This window comes from Diceros bicornis, chromosome 3, assembly GCF_020826845.1.
Source record: "Diceros bicornis minor isolate mBicDic1 chromosome 3, mDicBic1.mat.cur, whole genome shotgun sequence".
Lineage (NCBI taxonomy): Eukaryota > Metazoa > Chordata > Mammalia > Perissodactyla > Rhinocerotidae > Diceros > Diceros bicornis.
The window spans coordinates 83,473,379-83,494,738 of record NC_080742.1 but is presented as its reverse complement, the minus strand read 5'-3'; the positions used below and the strand labels follow the sequence as shown (position 1 = coordinate 83,494,738).

At 48.9% G+C, this 21,360-nt stretch overlaps 1 protein-coding gene across 2 annotated transcripts; it reads left to right on the top strand.

Annotated features, from left to right (window-relative positions):
* Positions 1–3,723: 3,723 nt before the first annotated feature.
* Positions 3,724–20,351, top strand: LOC131397572 (stimulated by retinoic acid gene 8 protein-like). Of its 2 annotated transcripts, XM_058530690.1 has the most exons (8): positions 3,724–3,944; positions 6,245–6,320; positions 6,975–7,059; positions 9,989–10,213; positions 11,094–11,379; positions 15,153–15,226; positions 17,001–17,112; positions 20,116–20,351. In XM_058530690.1, the coding sequence occupies exons 1-8, from the start codon at positions 3,753–3,755 to the stop codon at positions 20,188–20,190; spliced, it is 1,125 nt and encodes a 374-aa protein (XP_058386673.1). In that variant the 5' UTR covers positions 3,724–3,752; the 3' UTR covers positions 20,191–20,351. The 2 variants fall into 2 exon arrangements, with proteins under 2 accessions (XP_058386673.1, XP_058386677.1); XM_058530694.1 differs by lacking the exon at positions 17,001–17,112 and having other exon boundaries at positions 20,116–20,205.
* The last annotated feature ends 1,009 nt before the right edge of the window (positions 20,352–21,360 follow it).

The window sequence follows — 21,360 nt, the reverse complement described above, 5'->3', positions numbered from 1 at the left end:
GCCTCCAAACATGACCACTTTCCTGAGTCAGAATAGGATATCCAGGTTCTTGCCGCTGTATAATGCCTCCCCACATCTCTTACGTGGCAATTAGGCAGCATCACCTTCCAATGTTTTTTTTTTTTTTTTTTTGCTGAGGAAAATTCGCCCGGAGCTAACATCTGCTGCCAATCATCCTCTATTTTGTATGTGAGCCAACACCACAGCATAGCCGCTGACAGATGAACGGTGTAGATCTGCCCCCAGGAACTGAACCTGGGCTGCCGAAGCAGAGGCACTGAACTTAACCACTAGGCATCAAGGCTGGCCATCAAAGGCGTTTCTAAGCTTCTGAAATGCATGCCTCTCACTGTGAATCTTGCCAAGAACTCAATTCTTGAGACTGTAAATGCTTAGGATCCAGAGGGATCTTTTGGGTTAGGGTGGACCTAGCTGTTATTCTCTGCCCCCAAGGTTTTCTCTTAATCTTCCTTTTCCTTTAGCTCATTCAGCCCAGCACTTCTGCTTGTTCCCACCCCTGGGAGATTCTGTCCTAGTGGTCCAGGCAGCAGAACTCTTAGTGGATTTAGTCTGGGAGGAGCAGCTGGGAAAGGGAGTGTTGGAGTTAATGGTGTATGCCCGCACATGGCGTGCACCCTGTGAGGGACACCTTGGATGCTGGATACGTGGATCCTGACCAAGGATCTTACTGATTTGTCGGCAAAACAAGATTAAGTTAGAAACCAGTGTGGGCTAGGGCTGGGAAATTTCTGAGAGGAATTGGGACTCAAACTGGGAATTGAAGACAAAGTGACTCGAGAGAGGTAGACTCTGGTTGTAGGAGGGGGTGGCAGAGAGGGGTGGCATTCTAGGTGGGAGGAAAGGCAATAGAGGGTGGGTGGGAGAGCAAATGTTTCTTTTGTTAATAGCGAGAGAAAGGGGAAATGGAAGATTCTGAGTTTACAAGGCTATTAAAATGCAGATTTCCAGGCCCCTGGGATGGCATCTCAGACTACACTCTCTACACTGCTCTAATTCCTTATAGTGCTGGGAGCAGTTTCCTTAACATGCTCTGCATCTGCATAGGGCTTTGGTAGAAAAGGTTTGTTTTTGTTTTGTTTTTCAATAAAAGATGACTTCTTGATCTCATTTTCACAATACGGTTAGTTTCCCCATTCCTATCAAAAGACCCAACCTCAGAATAAGGCTAGGAGGGTCTTATTCTCCCCACACTCCCTATCTGAGATTGTGACTTCTGTGGTACTTGTCCTGGGCGATCCACCCCTTCACACAGCTCAGAGGTGCTGACAGGTCACATCCAACTGCATCATTGTAATGGAAAGCTCTATCTGAAAAATGTTGACCTAAGCTCCTGTCAGGGCCACAGTGCAAGTCAATGAAAATAGCTTCAAAAGAATGCCTTTTGTAGATCATAGCAAATTACTCCCAGTGGAGAGCAGGAGGCAGCATGTAGGGGTAGGAGATTTAAAATTGCACGAGGTCTAATCAGGCTTGACATCTACTTGGCTTGATTCTCCCCTCGAAGTGGAGTGGAAGGATCTTTTCCCATCTTCCTTGAGGTGTTCCCCCCTCTCATCCCAGGCGGGGGAAATATCTCCCAGCTCCTGACCAGGGCACCTGAGGCAGGTGGGGTGAGGTGGAGGTCACAGCTCCCAGCAGCCAGACAGGCTGCTCTGGCGCCCTCTTCACCCCTAGAGGTGGGCAGGGAAGGCTGCATCTAGGGGGAGCCGGTAATGGGAGGGTCTGCCCCCTATGGGAGAGGCAGACGGCTGCCCCCTTATGCAGTGACTGATGTCCACACAGCCATCCAGATACTTCAGGGGGAGTGTGTTTAAGTAGAAGCCTGGGAGGAAACCCAAATTATCGGCATTGGCACTGGGAGAACTCCAGATTCCCCACAAGCTCAAAGGCCTTGGTAATAGTATTCTCAGACTATTAGAGAATTCGAGATCCTGGGAGGACCCTGGGATTTTTACTTCCATTCTTCTAGAACAATGTTTCCCATCAGGGTATCTTTTTATGTATATTGACCTAAATTCCCTGGGGTCCAGGTACCTTCATTTCTCTTTAATGTAAACAAGTAAAGAAAACCTATGTTCTTAGGGTCAAAAGTTTCCCATTTTTCCCTAGGCAGTTCAAAACTTCCACTGTTTCACCTTGCTTCCTGTTAAAGATCTGTCGGTGTCTGGAAACTGGAGACTATAAAGATGTGGCCTCTGACTTAACCTAGCCCTCGGGTTGGGTGGGCCTCTGCAGATTCTGCGCCATCCTCTCTGCACTGATGGTGTAACCCCTGGTGATGAATGTTACAGGAGTTACCGGGATCCACGCAGTAAAGTGGCCCCCACGTACCCTCCTCCTGCCATTGCTCTGAGAAGCAAACAGAGGGAAAGTAGACACACTGGGAAGACCACATTGTTGATGGAAGTTTGCTTTCTGACCTAAAAGATGTTTTAAAATCCCACACTGCCTGATTGGGTTCACTACCTCTGTGGGCAACTCTCCTCCTAGAACTTAGTGGGAGAGCTTTCTTCCACCACCTTCCCCAATATTCCTGCTATAGAAGAGATACTCTTCCCAGCTGCTGCCAGCTGTGGTGCTACTATGAGTGCCCTAGTGTAGATGGCTCAAATCGTGAAAGTATCAGAATCGCCTGGGACGGTATTGCCCACCGATGCCTGGGCCCACCCCAGTAGATTCAGATCCAGTGTTTCGAGGTGGGGCCTGGGCATGTGTATTTTCAGCAGTCTCCCCAGGTGACTGACATACATCTAAATTGGCAGACCCCTGGCGAGGTCATGCATTGTCCTCGTGTAGCAGGACTGAGCTCAGGGGAGAGTGGACCCAGCGGAGACCTCCTATTCTAATTCACTCAAAATCTCAGCACTGAGCACCCACCGGGGATATGGAGGGGATGAAGACACAGCCTCTCTGTCCAAAGAGCTGGCAGGGCAGTGGGGAGCCAGCCTCCCTCTGAGTGGTGGGGGGAGCGCCTGATGGAGGGGTCCATGGCTCAGGTAAGAGACCCTGGTCCCTGTCTCTTAATACTATTACGTATCAGTCCCAGAATCACCTCTCCTAGGAAAGGGCTCCTGGTTTGTAAACTCATATGTGACAAAAGACACCAATGATCATCTTCAGAGCCCACCAGAGACAGGACAAGGCGAACCCACTTCCACTTCTGTCGTCTTGTGACCTTTTGCTTCCACAGGTAGAAGAGTGTGTTTTCTTCTTTTTGAGACATAATATGTATATACAGAAAAGTCCACAAATCTAAAAAATACACCTTGACGAATTTTTTTCATAAATATACACCTGTGTAACCACTACCCAGATCAAAGAGGGGTGCATTCTTCACCTCGAAGAGTGGGACACATATCTGTTCAGCTTTTAACAGACTGCAAAGCGTGAGATCTCGGGGAATGGCTCCTTCTCCTTGGCCACAGCAGTCAATTAGCAAGTGCCTGATGAGTCTCTGCAATTTCTGGAAGCTTCCCAGTGTAAAGCAGCAGTGCTGATCAAATTTAAGTCCAAATGTGAGCAGTTTGTGTTTTTAGGAATCAAGCTTAAATAACAGATTTTGTGTGTTTGCTTTTTATTGTGTATCTGTTATTGACTATATTCATTGGTCTGGGACCTTTTACTTGGGAGTGGTAACTCTTTCTGTCTGCTTCAACCTGCCTTCCTTTTCCTTTAATGTGTGTCTTTATTATTTAGGGCAAAAAAAGCATAATATCACCTTGCAGCCTGTAATGGAGACCTCTGGAGGAGGCAGCATCCCCAGCGGCAGAGCCGTGCCCCGGCCTCTGGCGCAGCTGCAGAAGCTTGAGACACGGGTGGCCCGCAGACGCCTGTCCCAGGCCCGCCACCGGGCCACCATGGCAGGGCTCTTCAGCAACCTCAGGAAAACCGTTTACTCCCAGTCTGACGTCACAGCCTCAAAGGTATGGGGATCTGAGTGTGGGGAGAAGTTTCCACACATAGAGGAACTGAAGAGCGAGGTGGGGACTGGCCCGGAGCTCCCCCCACGCCTCCCGACAGCTGTGGCCTGGGTGGGGTCAGCGATCAGCTGCGGACACCTCATGATGCCACGTCTGCTGCTGCACGAGGGGAAAGAGTGAGAGCCGGCCCGTACCTACCAGCTGCAGACAAGCTTGACGTGAGAAGGGAAATCCGGGCCTGAGAGGCCTGGTGAGCCAGCGACTCCTCCGCCTGTGCTTCTCATGGGCAGTGCTGAGCCTCCGGGAGCTGCTCCCAGACCCGGTATCTCCACCCCAAACACACACACACACCACACATGCGTGCACACACACCCACATATACGCGCATGTGTGAGGCTCTTGAGTTTTATGCACCAACCAGGTCTTTCCCCCAGGCAACAGGGCTCTCCAGGTAAGCATTTATCTTTCCTTTTCTTAATTTTGCTTTTCTCGTTACATGGCTTTTTATAGCTAATTAGTGCCTCTGGCAGAGCACGGAGGAAGGTTCGGGTGGTTTTGGGTGGTGGTAGAAGGAATGGAGTTGATGTTACTGGAGGAAGCACTGTAGGAGGTCTCCAGTAGTGGAGAGATCCTCAAGAGCCTCTAGCTCCTCTACCCTCTTTTAACAGAAGAGGGAACTGGAGTTGAGAAAAGCCCCGTCAGCTGCTTGGTGGCAGGACCAGGAAGTGGCCCCGTTCCCAGCTCTGGACGTGGCATCTTTCCACCGTCCACCTCTCCAGACCAACTCGTCATCCTGTGACTGTTTCCAGCCAGTGGGTTTTGCTTCCTGGGCTGGTGCTTTCAGCAGAGTGACACTAATGGAGAGGGATTGTTTGATGGGCATGAGCTTCTCGCTGCTGGGGCTGGCACAGGACTCTCGCTGAGGCATGCAGAAGGGCTCCTCAGCAGCGCAGCGCCAGGGCCTCTGTGGAAATTAGAGAAAGGCGCCCCTGAGCACCCTTGTGCAGGGATCCACATAGGGGCACGATTGTGGTTAGCTGAGAGAATCAACAGAGATCCCACCGGCTCTTGTAGCAGGGCATGGAGGGTGGGAGGCGTGGGGGGCTGTTCCTTCTCTCTCTGGTGAGCCAGGCTCAGGGGCTCAGGATTCAGGGTTTGAGTGGGGGAGATCCCATGTCTGGGCCTCACAGCAAAGAGCCAGTCTAGCATAGCTCTGCTCCATGTCCCCTGCATGAGGAGGTATATGGTGCAGACTTCCAGGGGTGCATTAAAACCCAAAGTCCCAGGCCGGCCTCATGGCTTAGCAGTTAAGTGTGTGCACTCCGCTACTGGTGGAGTGCCCGGGTTCGGATCCCGGGCATGCACCGACGCACCGATTCTCTGGCCATGCTGATGCCGCGTCCCACATACAGCAACTAGAAGGATGTGCAGCTATGACATACAACCATCTACTGGGGCTTTGGTGGAAAAAAAAAGGAGGAGGATTGGCAATAGATGTTAGCTCAGAGCCGGTCTTCCTCAGCAAAAAAAGAGGAGGATTAGCATAGATGTCAGCTCAGGGCTGATCTTCCTCCAAAAAAAAAAAAAAAAACCAAAGTCCCTGTCATCGGTCAGTGAAGAAGCCTGCACAGACTGGCAGCATGACCATAGAAGGAACAGGCATTCAGGTCCTCCAAGTAAGAAATGGAAGTCAATCTAGAGGAAAACCATTGTTACCTCCTAAAATTTGTACCTCATGAGGTGGTGGTTGAGAGCCTGGCTGTTAACTGGCCTCAGTCCACGTGAGGGAAGTTACTTGCTAGGTCAGTGAACACATCTATTAAACAGGGACAATAGTCATGGCTTCCTCAGAGGCCTGTCGTGGGGTTTAACAAGATAATGGCATGAAAAGATGCAGCATTGTCATAAGTAGTTAGAAATGTTCGTCTCATTTGCCAATGGATTACCTCATTCATTCCTCACAATTCTATTCATATCATCCTCGTTTTACAGATGAGAACACTGAGCCTCTAGAAAGTTAAATTATTTGCCTTGAGTGGCACAGCAGTAGTCTGCTGAATGCAGCTTAGTTGTTGCCAAACACTTTAGTATTTCAGAGAGAAACATTTCTAGAATACAAATTAAACTCCATGCCTTCTGTGCCTCAGATCAAACCTCCTCCTTTTTTTTACTGACCACGGCAAGGACCCTGACTTTGCATCTGCGGGAGCGTGGCCTCAGACTGGGGAAGGGGCTCCTGTGTCCACAGAGCCATGTCTGCGGTGGAAGGCCGGCTTTTCAGCATTGTCTGTCTCTGTCCTCAGTGGCAGGTTTTGAATAAGGCGAAGAATCACATTCAGGAACTGGAACAAACCTTGGATAATCTGCTGAAGCTGAAAGGTAATAGAGCCTTACCCGCCATCCACCCCAACACCCAGGGGAAGGCTGGTCGGTTTTTCTATGAAAACAGAAAAGATTGGGTTAAACTGAGTGAACAAAAATATTTATTGAGGGCCTACTCTGTGCCAGATACTGCGCCTGGGCTGGGGGTGTGATGAGCTTCACGCCCCTGTCCTCAGGGGGCTTGCTGTCTACCGGGACAGACAGAAGCTCAGGCTGTGTGAGCATGATGAGTTCCTTTTTGGGGTGCTGGTGAAGGGAACCTGATCTCATCTCGAGAGGCCAGAGAAGAAGTGGACCAGGGCTTGTCAGACTCACAAGCTAAGGGCAGAACCCGTCCCCCTTCCTTGTCACTCAGTTTGGGAGACATGGCTGGCTGAGGATGGGGGTTTAATAGGCTGGTGGAAGCTGAACTCTGAAAGGGATATTTTCGATGTCTTGATTGAGAAGGGCCAGTTCTAGAACCCCTTCCCCCTGGTCTGGTGTTCTCCCCTCACACCTAGAAGGAGAGGTGAAACTGGGCTCTTGACTCCCTAATACTGAACCTGGGCAGCTCAGGGACCACCCACGGTCCATCCAGGCCAGACAGGCACAAGAGACTCCACAAAGGCCTGACTTTCTTCTCTGTGACCCTTGCCTTCAACTCCCCAATAGAATCCTTCAACCTGGAGGATGGGAATGCAAACAGCTTAGAGGAGGTCAAGGAAGAATATGCCAGCATGTACTCCAGAAACCACAGGTAAGACCCTCAAGCACCAGGAGAACCAGAGCCCCCTGTTCTTTTACTGCTCTGCTGTGTCACAGCAGCTCAACTTTCCCGTCCAGAATGCGGAACAGAGGACGAGCTGCTGCTTGCCTATTTAGAACAGACTTGTGCCAGAGAAAATTCTTCTATTTTGTTCTAACAACATGCATTGCATGTTTTTGCTGATTACGACAGTAATCTATGCTCACTATAGAAAATGTCAAAAATACAGAAAAGCCCAAAAAGAAAATAAAAATACATATTGTCTCACTTCTCAAGGAAAATCACTGTTAATTTCAAAGAATATCCCGTTTTTTTAAATTTTGCACATTATTTTATAGAGAAATGAGTTCATAATGTATTATAGCTTTAAAAAAACTCAACTAACAGCTTTATTGAAGGATGCATGTAAAAACAAGGAAACTCCAAATCTCTTCCTACTTTTCAAGCCTCATAGGAACATAAGAAAAGCCAAACTGGACTTCAGAGAGGAAAGGAAAAAATAGTACATCCAGGTTCACACAGGCTGAAAGGGAACCTCGTTCATAGTGTCGCACCCAGACTTTGAAAGAGAGAGACTGACTTGAGAGGTGTCTTTCTTTACTTCTATGAGCTCACTTTTGGTATTTCACTCTCATGCTCTCTGGGCTCTTTATGTGTACTGTGTAGACGCATCCTTTGCTGTGCTCTCCAAGGATGACGTAACCCCCTGCACCACATCTTCATCCTGCAGGGCTGCTTCAAGAGCAGCCTGGGTTTTTGGGGGCAGTGGCTGGGCCCTCGTCATCTCTGGTGGCCCCAGGGCGTGCGCAGCGCAGAGGCATCCAGGTAGGCCTTAGGTGAGACTCAAGAGCACGAGCAATTTTACCCACTCTGCAGATGGGAACGCAAACTGCTTGCTATTCAGAACCTACCACGAGCCTGCCTAGACGAAGTGATGTCTCCTTTTGTTTTTGGTGGGGTTGCTGATGACTTTTATTTTCTTCTCTGTGCTTTTTTGTTTTCAGATTTTTAAAAAAATAATGAACGTGTATTATATCCTAAGGGAGATAATCAGGAGAAATGATGAATTATTAAAATTAAGTAAAATTCACATTGTAGCCACTGTGACAATACAGAACAGTATAAAGAAGGCCATGTCACCTATAATCACACTCCATACAGACAACTTCAGTCACCATTTTGGTTGCAGAGGGGAGGAGGCAGGTGTGGTGTGTGTACCTGTTGAATGTATGTGGCAGCGTGTTTGTGGCCACATCTTACAAGTCAGCCTGGGCCCTGCCTCACAATCAGCCTGGAGATGGTCTCAGAGAGGTGCACGTCTGCATTGGCGTTTCCCAAGCGGTTAACCGCGGATCCCACCGCATTTCTGACACGAGCTGTCCTTTCCTTACTGGTTTAGGACACAAACTTTATCACGTACTACAGTCTTATCAATGCCTATGTCACTTGCCCAGGTGAGAATGGCTAAATTTCTTTTAAAATCATGATAATTAGGGAGAATTTTTCACTAGAAATGTTATAAAACTACAATAATTAAAACTGAGGTACCCGCATAGGAAAGGATTACTTATATTTTACGATTATTATATTTTAGTTACTTAAGTATTTAAATTATGAGTGAGCTTAAGTGCCTTTGTTCAAGATTATTTGTATTTCTCTTCCTGAGAACTATTTGTGCCTATTCTTTGCCCGTTTTTCTGTTGGGTTGCTGGTCTTTTTCTTATTTAATGGTAGAAGCTCTTTATGTATATTGAGAAATTAGATCTTTTTCTAGTATATGACTAGCAAACAATTTTCCCTTGGTCGTTTGTTTTATTCTTTTGCTTTTGATGTTTTTGGTTTTTGTTTTGGCCATGGGAAGAAGTCTAATCTACTAATCCGTTATGGCTCCTGAGTTTGGGGAAATATTCAGAGCTTCCTCCACTCTCAGATTTAAAAAAAAAGATTCCTCCTATGTTTCCTCTGGTGCACTTGCTTTTTCACTCAACATAACACCTTGGGGATTACTCCTATTGGTATAAAGAGATTCTGGGTACAAGTCCTGGTTTTCCAAATTGTGTCATGTTGTTTCGTTGTTTTAAAACTGTCTTTTGAGGAGCAGAATTTTAAAATTTTGATAAAGTACAACTTATCCATTTTTTCTTTTCTTGATTGAGCTTTTGGTTTAAACCTAAGTATTTAACTTAAGTATTTCATGATTTTTGGTGCTTTTATAAATGGTACTTTTTAAAATTTCAATTTCCAATTGTTCATTGCTAATACATAGAAATATTATTGATTTTTGTATATTGACCTTGTATTCTGCAACCTTGTTAAACACTCCTTTCTCAGTTCTAGTTATTATTTGTAGATTCTTTGGGATTTTCTACATAATCACATTGTCTGCAAATAAAGACAGTTTTACTTCTTCCTTTCCAGTCTGTATACCTTTTACCTCTTTTTTCTCCTTATTGGACTGGCTAGAATCTCCAGTACGATTTTGAACAGAATGGTAAGAGTGGACATCCCTGCCTTGTTTCTGATCTTAACAAGAGAAACATTGTCTTTTACTGTTAAGTATGATGTCAGCTGTAGGTTTTTTGTAGACGGTCTGTAGCAGGTCGAGGAAGTTCTCTTCTATTCCTAGTTTGCTGAGAGTTTTATCATGAATGGATATTGAATTTTGCCAAGGGCTTTTTCTGCATCTATTGAGATGATCATGTGGTTTTTCTTCTTTGGTCTGTTGATAATGGTGAGTTACATTGATTGATGTTCAAAGTTTGAAGCAGCCATCTTGCATTCCCAGGATAAACCCTACTTGGTCATGATGTGTTCACCTTTATGTATGTGTATATTGTTGCTAAAATCGTGTTTAGAATTTCGGTGTCGATTTCATGAGGGACATTAGTCTATAGTCGTCTCGTTTCTCTTTCCTCCCCAGTTTGTTCTCAAATAAGTTTTATCAGAAGGGCTCTGTCACTTGGTACCCAATTGAGGCAGTTGGGAAGGATGCTGAGGAGGAAGAAGAGGAGGAGGAAGAGGAGGAAGACCAAGAAGAAGAGGAAGAGGAGGAAGAGGAGGAGGAAGACGAGGAGGAAGAGGAGAAAACAGTGGAGCTCTTACACTCCCCAGTCACCTTGTTGCCAGACCTCATGGAATTTGAACGGTGTGAAATGCTGGGAGAGGTGGCTTCGTGCACAGCTGAAGCTCCTGTGGGGAAGGGGATAGAGGCTCCAGCTGGGGCATGCTGCAGCCTCAGTGCACTCTCAGACCAGGCCCTGAGTCATGGAATCTCCAGAATTTCCGTATAGCTGGGACGTGGGAATGGGGTTGGTGCCAGGGATAGAGAAATAGTCTTGAAGCTACATTGGCATGGCACATACACTGTGTTTACTTAGACCGGGTCTTTATGTGGGGTGCCATTGAGGGAGCTATTGATGGGGATTATGAGGGCTAACACCCCCACCCCACTGCCACCACACGCCCCACAAATCTGCTTTCAGCAGCATTACTGGTCTTACAGGAAGAAAGACAGCAAATGGCTGGCTCAGACTCCCACTGCCCCTCCACAGACTCGAGACTCTTGACATCCATGTTGGCTTCCAGAGGCATTGGCCAGTAGAAGGAGGCTCACTCCACAGCTGAGCCTGACTTTCAGGCCTCAAATTAAAGCGAGCATCATATGGTGTCTGCACATTCATGGGCTGGGAATTTTAAGCAGTTTTCCCATGGGGGAGAGCTGAGCCAGCCACACCTCTCATCCTCTCTTCTATCGGGGAGATCTTCATGGGGGGAGCTCGGGGAGGACTTGGGGAAGGACCCCAGAGCACAAAGCTATATCATTCATGGCTCCCAAGATGGCTTCTGTGTTCTAAGCATTGCGGACACACAGAGACTAGTAGGGCTAAGCCTCTGGTCCAGCACAGACCTGTGGTAAGGCCTGTGTGCTGTGGACCACCCCATGAGCGGAATCCCGAGGAGACGGCTTGGGGAGGGACCATCAACCACTAGCTTTAGTTCTGGGAGATGGTGTGTTTCTGTTCCAGGTATCTCAACTTTTACAAGCAGACGATGGACCTTCTGATCAGGAACGGGATTGTCTCCTCGCAGGAGGTGACACTCCCCATCGTCTCTGCGGCCATCTCCCACCTGTGGCAGAACCTCTCTGAGGAGAGGAAGGCCAGTCTCCTGCAGGCCTGGGCGCAGAAGCACAGAGGCCCCCCGGGCCTCGCAGGGGCCTGTCAGGAGCCAGCCTGTGCTGAGGGCAGCGTGAAGGACAGTGGAGTCGACAGCCAAGGGGCCAGCTGCTCGCTGGTCTCCACCCCGGAGGAGGTGAGCAGACCCTGTGGGAGTTGGGTAGAGGGGTGCACAGGAACAATTTGGAGACACCAGGGATCTGCTCTGGTCACTGAGCAAGTTTGAGGTGCCGTTTGGATTCTGGCTCACGCAGTAGGTTTTTGCTTTTCCCGACATGATCTCCAGGACCACAGAACAGCATTTCTTTTCCTCTCGTTAGTTTCCTGGCCTTTCCATGGGGATTTTGACGAGAAGGCTTAGAAGGTTCTATCAGTTGGGATTCTTCTGGCTACAAGTTACTTGCTCATTAAACCATGAAGAAATGTATACTCACAGCCAGGGAGGTCCCGGGGCAGGGAGGGCTTCTGCAACCTTGGTGATGTCGCCACGGACTCAGCTCTTCCCTTCTCCCTGCTCTGCCTCATCTTAAGGCTGGTTTCTCACCTTTTCTCCCCTCTCTGCCATCCCCACTCCCTGTGACTGTGGGATGGCAGCTGGTAGCAGCCAAGCTGTCATTCTTCCTTTTCTACACCAAGTAAGAGAGAGAAAGATTCCTTGTGGCTTTTTCTTAAGGGTCAAGGAAGAACTTTTCCAGAAACTTCCACCGGCCCTCTCCTGTACTCTTATTGGCCAGAATTGGCCTGATTGCCAGATTACTGAGCCAATGACTGGAATGATCTAGATAGGATTACATTTATACCAATCAGGCCCAATCCCTGAGAGGAGGCTAGTTCCCACCCCAAAGAGCATTGCTGCCACTCCGTGAAGAGAGAGGAACGCATGTCAAGGAGGCTACCTCAGGGCCACTGTAAATGGGGTCTCAGAGTGCAAGTTGTAAGAACGGCCATGGTCAGCAAAGCAGAGCATCCGGTGGCGTTAGCAGTCACTCTGTGCTGAGGTCAACGTGGGCCCCTCAGCTGCTCTTCCAGAATTAGGACAGCCTCAGAAGCCTGCTGCCACCACACGGGCTGTGTCTGCCCTCACTTCTCCAGCCCAGGGGCAGGCAGTTCTTGGCTCACTGCGCCTGTCCTGTGCTTTGCAGGACATCTAGCATCCATGGCCTCCAGCAGGTACAGCCCTGGAACGCCCCCATCCTCCGGGAAGTTTCCCAGCCATCAGGGCCCAGGCCTGGAGACAAGGGGATGTCGGTTACTAGTCCAGTCCTTCCAGTTTACAGACGAGGCCTAGCGAGTAGGGAGACTTGTCCAGGATGTCCAGTTCCTGCCTCAGGGATCATATCTGCTTCATCACAGATTTTTTCAAAGCTCTTTACCCTTTGGTTACCTGTTTATGGTCAACCCTCCACGATCTTCCCAGATGCTTCTCAGCTGGAGTTTAGTACAAAGGCAGGTGCTTGGCTAATACCACAGACCCACTGAATCAGAGTCCCTGAGGGGGGGGGTGGCTCAGAATCTGCATTTTAACAAGCTCCCCAGGTGACTGATGCACGTGGGCCGTATTGGAGGGAACTCCCGGTGCAGATCTGCAACAGTCAATCAGCTACCGCCCGTGCCCCCGCCCCCAGTCGTCACTCTGCCGGACTTCTCATCTGTTTGTCCACTGATGTTGGGTCCACCATGAGAGGAATGAGTTCTCCTCCATTGCGGTCAAAGCGGGGCCAGATGACCAGCAGATGAAGACCTCATTCCCGAGGCATGCACCAGCCAGCCTAGACACCTTTGTAGCCCCAAAGTGCCTGGCTCTGGTGTCTCACAGCAAAGTAGGCAAAGGAAGAAATATGCCAAACGCATGAACAACTCAGTCAAACTGTAAACTGACTGTGTGTGTGTGCGTTTGCAAGCATGTACCTTTCCTTAAGGAAGAGCACACCCAAAGAGAAAACCCCAGAATCTAATGTCCCCAAATCATGGAGGCAACTTATCTGGCCTTTTTCAGGAAGGGCTAAGGGCTCATGTTCTTCTGGTGTTGAGGAAGCTGGCAGCAGAGTCCCTCAGTCGTGCCCAAAGTGAGGCTCTGCTCGCACCACCGTCCCCAGGCTTAGGCCAACCTGGGGCTGGTGAAATGTTGGCAGAACACAGAACAGTTACGCCCAGGGCAAGGCTGGAGCCCAGGCAACTCCTGTTGTGGGTTCTAAATTAGTGCAGTGAAACCTCGGTATCTCCTGGTTCATCTGGAGTGGTGGTGCTGTGGAACAATAGTGTTCGGGGCCAGCCCCTGGACTCAGGGTCAGGTGTGCCAGGAGGTGTCTGGATGGTGCCCCTTCAGTGCTGAGAGGCGTGGCCTGTAAGTGTGCTGGGCACTCCAGATGGACCAAGCAGTCTGGCCGTGCCCCTTGGACTGGCTTGTAGAAGGGGTTTGCATAGGTGGGGACAGTGTGTGGCCACAGCTTTGGTGGGCTGATGGGTTGAGGACAGGAATTTAGGTCCTGGGTCCCTGCCTCAAGCCTATTGGGGAGGAACATGGAGCCGATGGGCTTCTGGGCTGGTGGACACAAGAGCTCAGGCCTTTCAGTGACCCCTTTCCAGATCCTCTTTGAGGTGACCAAAGGAATAGCAAAAAGAAGGACACCAGAAAATGTCCAGAAAACCAGGAGGGGGCCAATTCACACGGCCAGAATCCCAAGGGATTCAGTTCAGGGGAAGCAAATTGTAAGAAGACATGAAGGGCAGACACAAGGCCTACAGGGAAAAAGCAGAGTGTCCCAGGTAAGGGGAAGGGAGAGACCCTGAGGAACCTGCCAGAACCTGCCAGAACCTGCCAACTCAGGGCTGGAGAACTCCCTCTCTTCAGAATGGCTGTCTACGTAAATGAGGTGCCAGATAAAACAAAGCATGCCCAGTTAAAATTTTAGTATAAGAATGTCCCATGCAAAATTACTCGTTCTTTATCTAATATTCAAATTTAACCAAGCATCGTATTTTTTATTTGCTAAATCTTGCAATCTTAAATGTATATCACATTTTGTGGAATAGTTCATATTCTTCAACAAATTAAAGAAAAGCAGGACTGAAAATTATCTAAATAGCAAGGATCCAAAATCGAGAATCTATGATATAATGTGTCTAGAGAAATGACTGGAGGGAACAGATCAATATGTCAACAATGGGCATCTCTGGGTGGAATTGTTTTTCAATGATTTTTATTTTCTTCATCTATTTCTATTTCCCAAAATTTCCACAAAGAACATTGTTTCTTTTATAAAGCAGATAATATTCAATAATAGCTAACATATTTGAGCCACTATTGTATGCCAGGTGCTTCACATATAACATCTTATTTAATTCTCAGGATGTTGCTGTTGTGATTCCCCTTCATAGAGGAGGATTGGCGAAAATGAGTCACTTGCCTGAGGTCACACAGCTTAGCAAGTGGCAGGGCTGGGAGTTGGCTCACCTGCAGCCTAACTCCAGAGCCCCCTGACCCCTATATTCTGCTGCCCTGGCATGAAACTGCTAGATGGTGGGTCCTGGGCTCAAACAGTCTTTGCTCCTCGGGCGGTGTGGACGAGACTGTGCCAGTGTAAACTGAGGCTTGGCTCTGGCTGCTGCATCTTGCACATGAGCTCCCACCTTCTTTAGAAAGAGGACATCGCCGTCCCCAGGGCTTTCTTGTCCCTCTCAGCCACCTCCGGGGTTGGCAGTTTGTTTTGGGCAGGCAAGAGCTGAATGTGTACCCCCTGGGAAGGTCACCAAGCAGAGACCCTGGGTGTGGGCCCCAGCTTTAACATGCTTGCCTTTCGGGGGTGAGGAGTAAGAGAGAGCCTTTGTGCTCATCTCCCTGCAGCAGCCCAAGCAAGAGTCAAACCGTAGAGTTATGTCTGACACACGAAGTTCTGTGTTTTCTTTCAGATCCTTTTTGAAGATGCTTTCGACGTGGCAAGTTTCCTGGACAAAAGTGAGGCTCCAAGTACCTCTAGCCCCAGGTGAGGAAGGGGGTGTGAGACAGTGTGTGTGTGAGTGTGTATACGAGTGAGTGTATGAGTGTGTGAGTGTATGTGTGTGTCTGGGCATGTGTGTGTACCCCTGCTGGATGTTTAGGAGCCTCTCCTGCAGCACCCCGGATGGGTGCATAATTGAATGGAAGTTCTTGGAGAGCCACTCTTTTCTGTGATTCGAAGGGCACTGCAGGTCCCAGGATTGTGCCATTACGCTGGGGGTGAGATTGTCTGGGGCTTCATCAGAGTAGAAAATTCTTCCATCCTGGCCTGGGCTGAGACACGACAGGCTATCAGCTCCAAATTGTGTGTGTTGCACTGTTTTCCCAGGGCAAGGTGGTTGAGGGCACGTTACAGCCGTCGGTCCAGTCCAAGAGGTGGGCAAAGGGCTCTGGGGCACGGAGAACAGGGCCGACGGGAAAACAGGCCTGTGCGCTGAGCTTAGGGGAGTCTCTGAGCTGCGCAAGGGGGAGCAGCTGCTTTTCACGGTGCTGATGTGTTGGATGTGGAAGGAGGGGAGGAGGCATGGCTGACCCCGTGAAGTGAGAAGACACAGAACAGGATCTGGGGAGACTATAAAACAAACAGCTTGACTAAATCTCTAGGCCAGGGGCGTTTTATCAAAGAGAGCTAGTTTAGGACTGAAATTCCCTCATGTTTTGAAAAGCTGTGGTCTTATGGCCTGAAGGACCAGGCCCTCCAGAGACCTGTGCTGGTGTCATGGCTAAAAAGAAGCCTGAACACTTAGTTGTTGTGCTTTGCGAGAGAGGGCAACATTCATGTCCCCATAATCCCAAAGAATATCTCCATTCACCCCTGAGGCCGTGCGGCCACAGCTGTGCCTGGGAACCTGGCCTCCTGCGGGCAGATCAGACACCAGCATCCGTTCCTCCGCTCCTCTTGCTCCACCTCGGCCTAGACAGACTTGTCCAAAACCTCCAAAGCAATTTTTTGTGTGACTCAGCTCTTCTCAGCTGTGTGTGGAGACTGATTTTGCTGAAACTGGCTGGAGGCACACATTCCTCTTTCTGAGCGGTGCTCGGGCTGCCAGGACAACTTTGTTGAGAAGTTGCCAAAGTGTACTTGTCAAGCAATATTTGGAACCCCTTACCCTGCTGGTGGAACAAAGAAACAACTCACTAAAATTCTTTTTCTACTTTCCCTAGAAAAGGCAGGGGCTGCTGCCAGAGGGTTCCTCAGCTGACTGTGGGACCTCCTTCCAGGAGGAAGTGAGGTCTAAATGCTGGCTGTCTGGGCACGACTCCCAGCTTCTCTGCTCTATGGCCCTGGTTCTTGGGCTCCTCCCCTTGTCCCAGCAAGGCAGTGGGAAAGGAATCTGCAAGACAGGCCTCCTCTCTGTGTCAGGCTTGTGAGCCTGTTAGACCTGCTGAGTGGAGGCACGTCAAGGGGCTGAACTCAGACGGGCCGTGTGCTCCCTGAGCTGCCTCAGCAGCCACAGGTGGGACAGTGCTGTACCAGGCTGACTTGGAGGCACAGAGGAAATCCTGCTGCCTTGTTCCAGAGGCGGCAGCTCAGACACTGAATTAGGACACAAGACCCCGTCCCCCTAAAGTCTCGCTTTCCCAGCAGATTCCAGGTATGACTTTGGAACGGATGCAATGCCAACCTTCCAAGAAGGGCTCCAGGCTATCCAAGGATTCACTTGGTTTACACTGTCATCCAGATACATTAGGGGGCACAAGCAGAGGTGAGAGTTGAGGATTCTAAATATTTGCTGTTTCTTCTTCCTCTCTGTTGTCAGTTCAGTGTTTGCCAACTGTGACCCAGAAAATCCAGAAGAGAATTTTCAGCTCTATATGCAGATCATCGATTTTTTTAAAGGCCTTTGCTGTGTTAATCCTCAGGTCAAACAGGTAGGACAGAGCAGAGTGCAATGAGACCCCCGCTCCCCTCCCTTAGGATGGCGAAAAGGGCTCTTGAGGGAGCCCTGGCTGGACCTCACCCAGATGACATTACAAGGAGCCACTGGCAGGGGCGTTCTTTCCTTCTCTCTGGCCTGCTCCATGGATGGTCGACTTCAGCCTAATGCGTCCTGTGGCATGGAAGATGTCGGGGGAAGAGAGACAGGGGGATGCTCTTGAGGGCAGACCTGAGACTGGGAGCCCCTTGAAGTAGAGACCAGACCCCAGGGGCCTGGCTCTTCGCAGGCGTTCCTAAACGTTGTGTGAGTCCTTGACACCTTTCCAAGAGGCTGAACTGTTTCATCATCTTCTGAGACCCTGGGGTGATATTTTCTTTCAGCTTTTGAAGGATATTCATTTCTGCTTCCAAAAAGCTGACTCTGCAGCTTATGGTGACATAAGATCTGGGGGTCTTGGTTAGAAGGTTCATTCCTGGAAGCTTTCATGGGGGGAGGGGGTTATGCCTGAGCCGGCAAGGGGACAGGCCCTTTCAGATTCGTACCCATGGATTTTCTCACTAAATAGAAAACATACAACTGTTTATTTCAAAAGAGAAGTGATAAAAGTGAAAATGTCTAAAAATCGTTAAGACGGCTTTTCAATAGGCTGAGGAAAATGGGGCCCTCTTCCCACTAATCTTTACGGTCCTCTGCCGAGACTACATAAATCTCATTTGGAGCTGAGGGCCCTCCCTGCGCTGTGCTCGCCTCCTCCCACCAGTCCTTGGCTGCCCTTCCCTCACCGCTGTGTCCCACTTCCTCTGGGACACGGTGAAGTCAGCCCACTTTACCAAGGCCTAGAGAACGGATTAACGGGACAATCTTAGCTTTCCTGCTTCCTTTCTCCACACACAGCAGAAGAGGAAGAACTAGCAGGGACCAGGGGATCCGTATAGAGCAGAGGTGCTCAAACCTGAATCACGCGGGAGCTTATTGGAAACGCAGATTCCTGATGCCCCAGCACCCAAGATTCCCCTTCAGCCTTGCGAGATGGGACTCCAGGAACCTGCATTTTGAACAAGCTGTCCAAGAGGTTCTGGTGCAGGAGGCCTCTGGCTTTGATAGACGCTGATGTAAAGAGGGAAATTTCCTTCTCTTCCCCATTCACCTGACTCTGTCAGCTTCATGGGAGGTGGTGGATGAAACTAATGAGCACTGTATTGGTTTCCTGGGACTGCTGTAGCAAATAACCACAAACGTGGCGGCTTAAAATAACAAGAATTTATTGTCTCATAGTTTTGGAGGCCAGAAGGTCAAATTAAGGTTTTGGCAGGGCCATGCCATCTCTGAAAGCTCTAGGGAAATATCCTTCGTTCCTTTTCCTCGCTTCAGGTGGCTCCCAGCAATCCTTGGCATTCCTTGACTTGTAGCTGTGTCCCTCCAGTCACTGCCTCTGCCTTCACATGCCTTCTTCTGTGTGTCTCTGTCCCTCTCACCCAGTTATTTGGATTGAGGGACCCCCTAAATCCAGGATAGTTTCACCTTGACATCCTTGACTACTTACATCTGCAAAGACTCTATTTCCAAATGAGGTTCCAGGTGGACATGAATTTGGGGGGAGGACTATTCAACATACTTCAACACCCAGTTCCAGCAAACACTTCTCACAGCCTCTTGATTTCCCAAATCTGCAGCTTAAACATGCCTCAGACACCATTTTCAGGGGCTTAAGGAAGTGAAAGGTTCTACATGACATTCAAGCACTTTGTGTGACAGAGATTTGAGTGGGTGGTTCCCTCCTAGGATGCTTGGCCTCCCAGCACCCCTTATGCTCTGATTCCCTCTTTTACCAACCTTTGCCGTTGTCTTCACCCTGAACAAGGGGCCCTGGTGATTTTCCCCAAGACCACCTGGTCCCCCTTCTTGGAGACTCTGGCTCCCCATGTACTCCCACCTCCATCAGTAGAGGACCGTTCTACTGTCCTCCGTTCTCTCTGTCAGCTCTCTGTCACTCTCACAGAGTGAGGACAGTTCTCCAGAGCTGGGAAGGCTTCGTTTGTGGGGTCATCCCCCAATCTGGCCGTCCCCCTTGGGACCAGGTCCCACATTCAAGAGATGGATGACTGGGGTGAGGGATGCTTCCCAGGGCACAAGGGGATCAACCTCTGACCAGCAGGGCTAACAAATTACAAGGGTCATTTTCTACTGGTGGGGACAGACAAGAAGAGCAAAAACCTGGGAACATACCTTTAGAGGAAGAGGGAATGTGGAGTCAGAGAGGTTGGCTGGGTCATCATAAAGGGAATGAAAAATGCTTGCTACACAAACATAGTGCTACTTACTAAGAAAATTATTTCCTAATAGCTAACCCAGGCACATGGTTTAAAATTCGAAAGTTACGAAGAGATATACAAAGAATCGGCAACAAGAATCCCTTGGTTAATACCCCATACTCTTCCCCAAAGGCAACTACCATTCCCAGTTTCTTTTATAGCCATCCAAAGATATGCTCAAATATTCATATATTCTTTCAAACACAAATGGTAGGCTGCCATGCACGTGGCTTTACCTTGCCCTTTGTAATAGCATATGCCACAGAGAGAGAACAATCTCATTCCTTTTTTTGAACCAGCTGCATGGTATTCCATTGGTGGGTGCACGATGGTGTAATTCACCATCTTCTACTAATGGACATTTGCATAAAGCTATAAGATTTTCCCTGTCTCTCTCATGCGATCCTGGAAATCTCCAGGATAGGAAAGAAGCCAGTTCTGCTGTATCCAGGAAAAGCCTTTCTGGAGATTCTAGAGTATGGAGTTGAGTGAAATAGAAATGGGACCTTCCCCCATGTGGCCCTCACCTCCTGGCCAGAAGCTGGAGAAGAAGATACAGCTGAAGAGACGTGGAGTAGCGACTGAGGGAGCAGGGCACGCCTGAGATGGTGGGGGCTTCTCACCTGCCTGGGGCCTGGGGTCCTTAAATAAAATTTAATCCTCTTCCACCTTGTGTTTTGCAGGAACCGGATGTTCCCTTTGACGATGAGATGATAATGTTGAGGTGCATGGAGACCTTTGACGATGAAGATTTGTGATGCAGAAGGGCTGGGAGGGGGAGGGAACGATGAGTGTGCACAGCTTCCAAGTTTGAATGCTGGCAGCCCAGGTTGCACCTGCCTCAGCCTTCTGGAGAAGTTTTGGAGTGGGCTGTCCCAAAAGCATTTTGATGGTTTTAGTTTCCAATTATTATAAAGTATCTAAATGTATCACACGCCTGTGTTGGTCTTTCAGGATTGTTTGGTATAAGAGGCTGGCCTGCTGCAGGGCACCCTCCCGCTCTCACTCTGCTCCTATTCAGGGGTGCTGGGTGCAGCTGAGGCCCAGGCCACCAGCCTTGCAAGAAGAGGACAGGCAGGATCTGTTCCTGGAGGTGCCATAACACTGGGTTCTTGCAGCACACTCTGGGTTCAGGGCATTGTTCTGATGAGTCTAGAGTTCTGGAGGCTACCCACTCATCCTGCATGTTCTGGGAACCCAGGAATGGTGCTGACCTCAGCCCTATGCTACAGGACATCAGGGTAAAACCAGCTACATCTGCTTCTTCTGGTAACAAAGACTCCTACTGGAGTCCAAGCCAGATCCCATAGTGTTCTGAGCACTTTCTGGTGAGGTTTCTGGGCAAAGAGTGTATAATGTCCCTGGGCGTGTACACTGGATGTGATAGTTAATTCTATTTGTCACCTTGGCTAGGCCATGGTACCCAGATATTTGGTCAAACATTATCCTAGATGTTTCTATGGAGGTATTTTTGGATGAGATTAACAGTTAAATCAGTAGACTTTGGGTAAAGCAGATTACCCTCCATTATGTGGGTGGGCCTCATCCAATCAGTCAAAGGACTGAATATAGCAAAAGACTGACCTCCCTGGAGGAAGAGGGAAATCTGCCAGTGACTGCCTTCAGACTCGAACTGCAACTCTTCCCAACCTGCCAGCCCATCCTGCAGATTTTGGACTTGTTAGCCTCTATGATCACATAAGCCTATTCCTTAAAATAAGTCAATCTCTCTCTCTCTATATATATATGTATGTGTGCATGTACATCTATCTATCTATATACATATGTATAGACATGTGTGTGTGTGTGTACAACCTGCATCCTATTGGCTCTGTTTCTCTGGAGAACTCTAATCCACTGAGTGAACAGAGAGAATGGGTTCGCCTGGTTCTTTACAGTTTACACATCATAACAACAGTGGCTGCCCT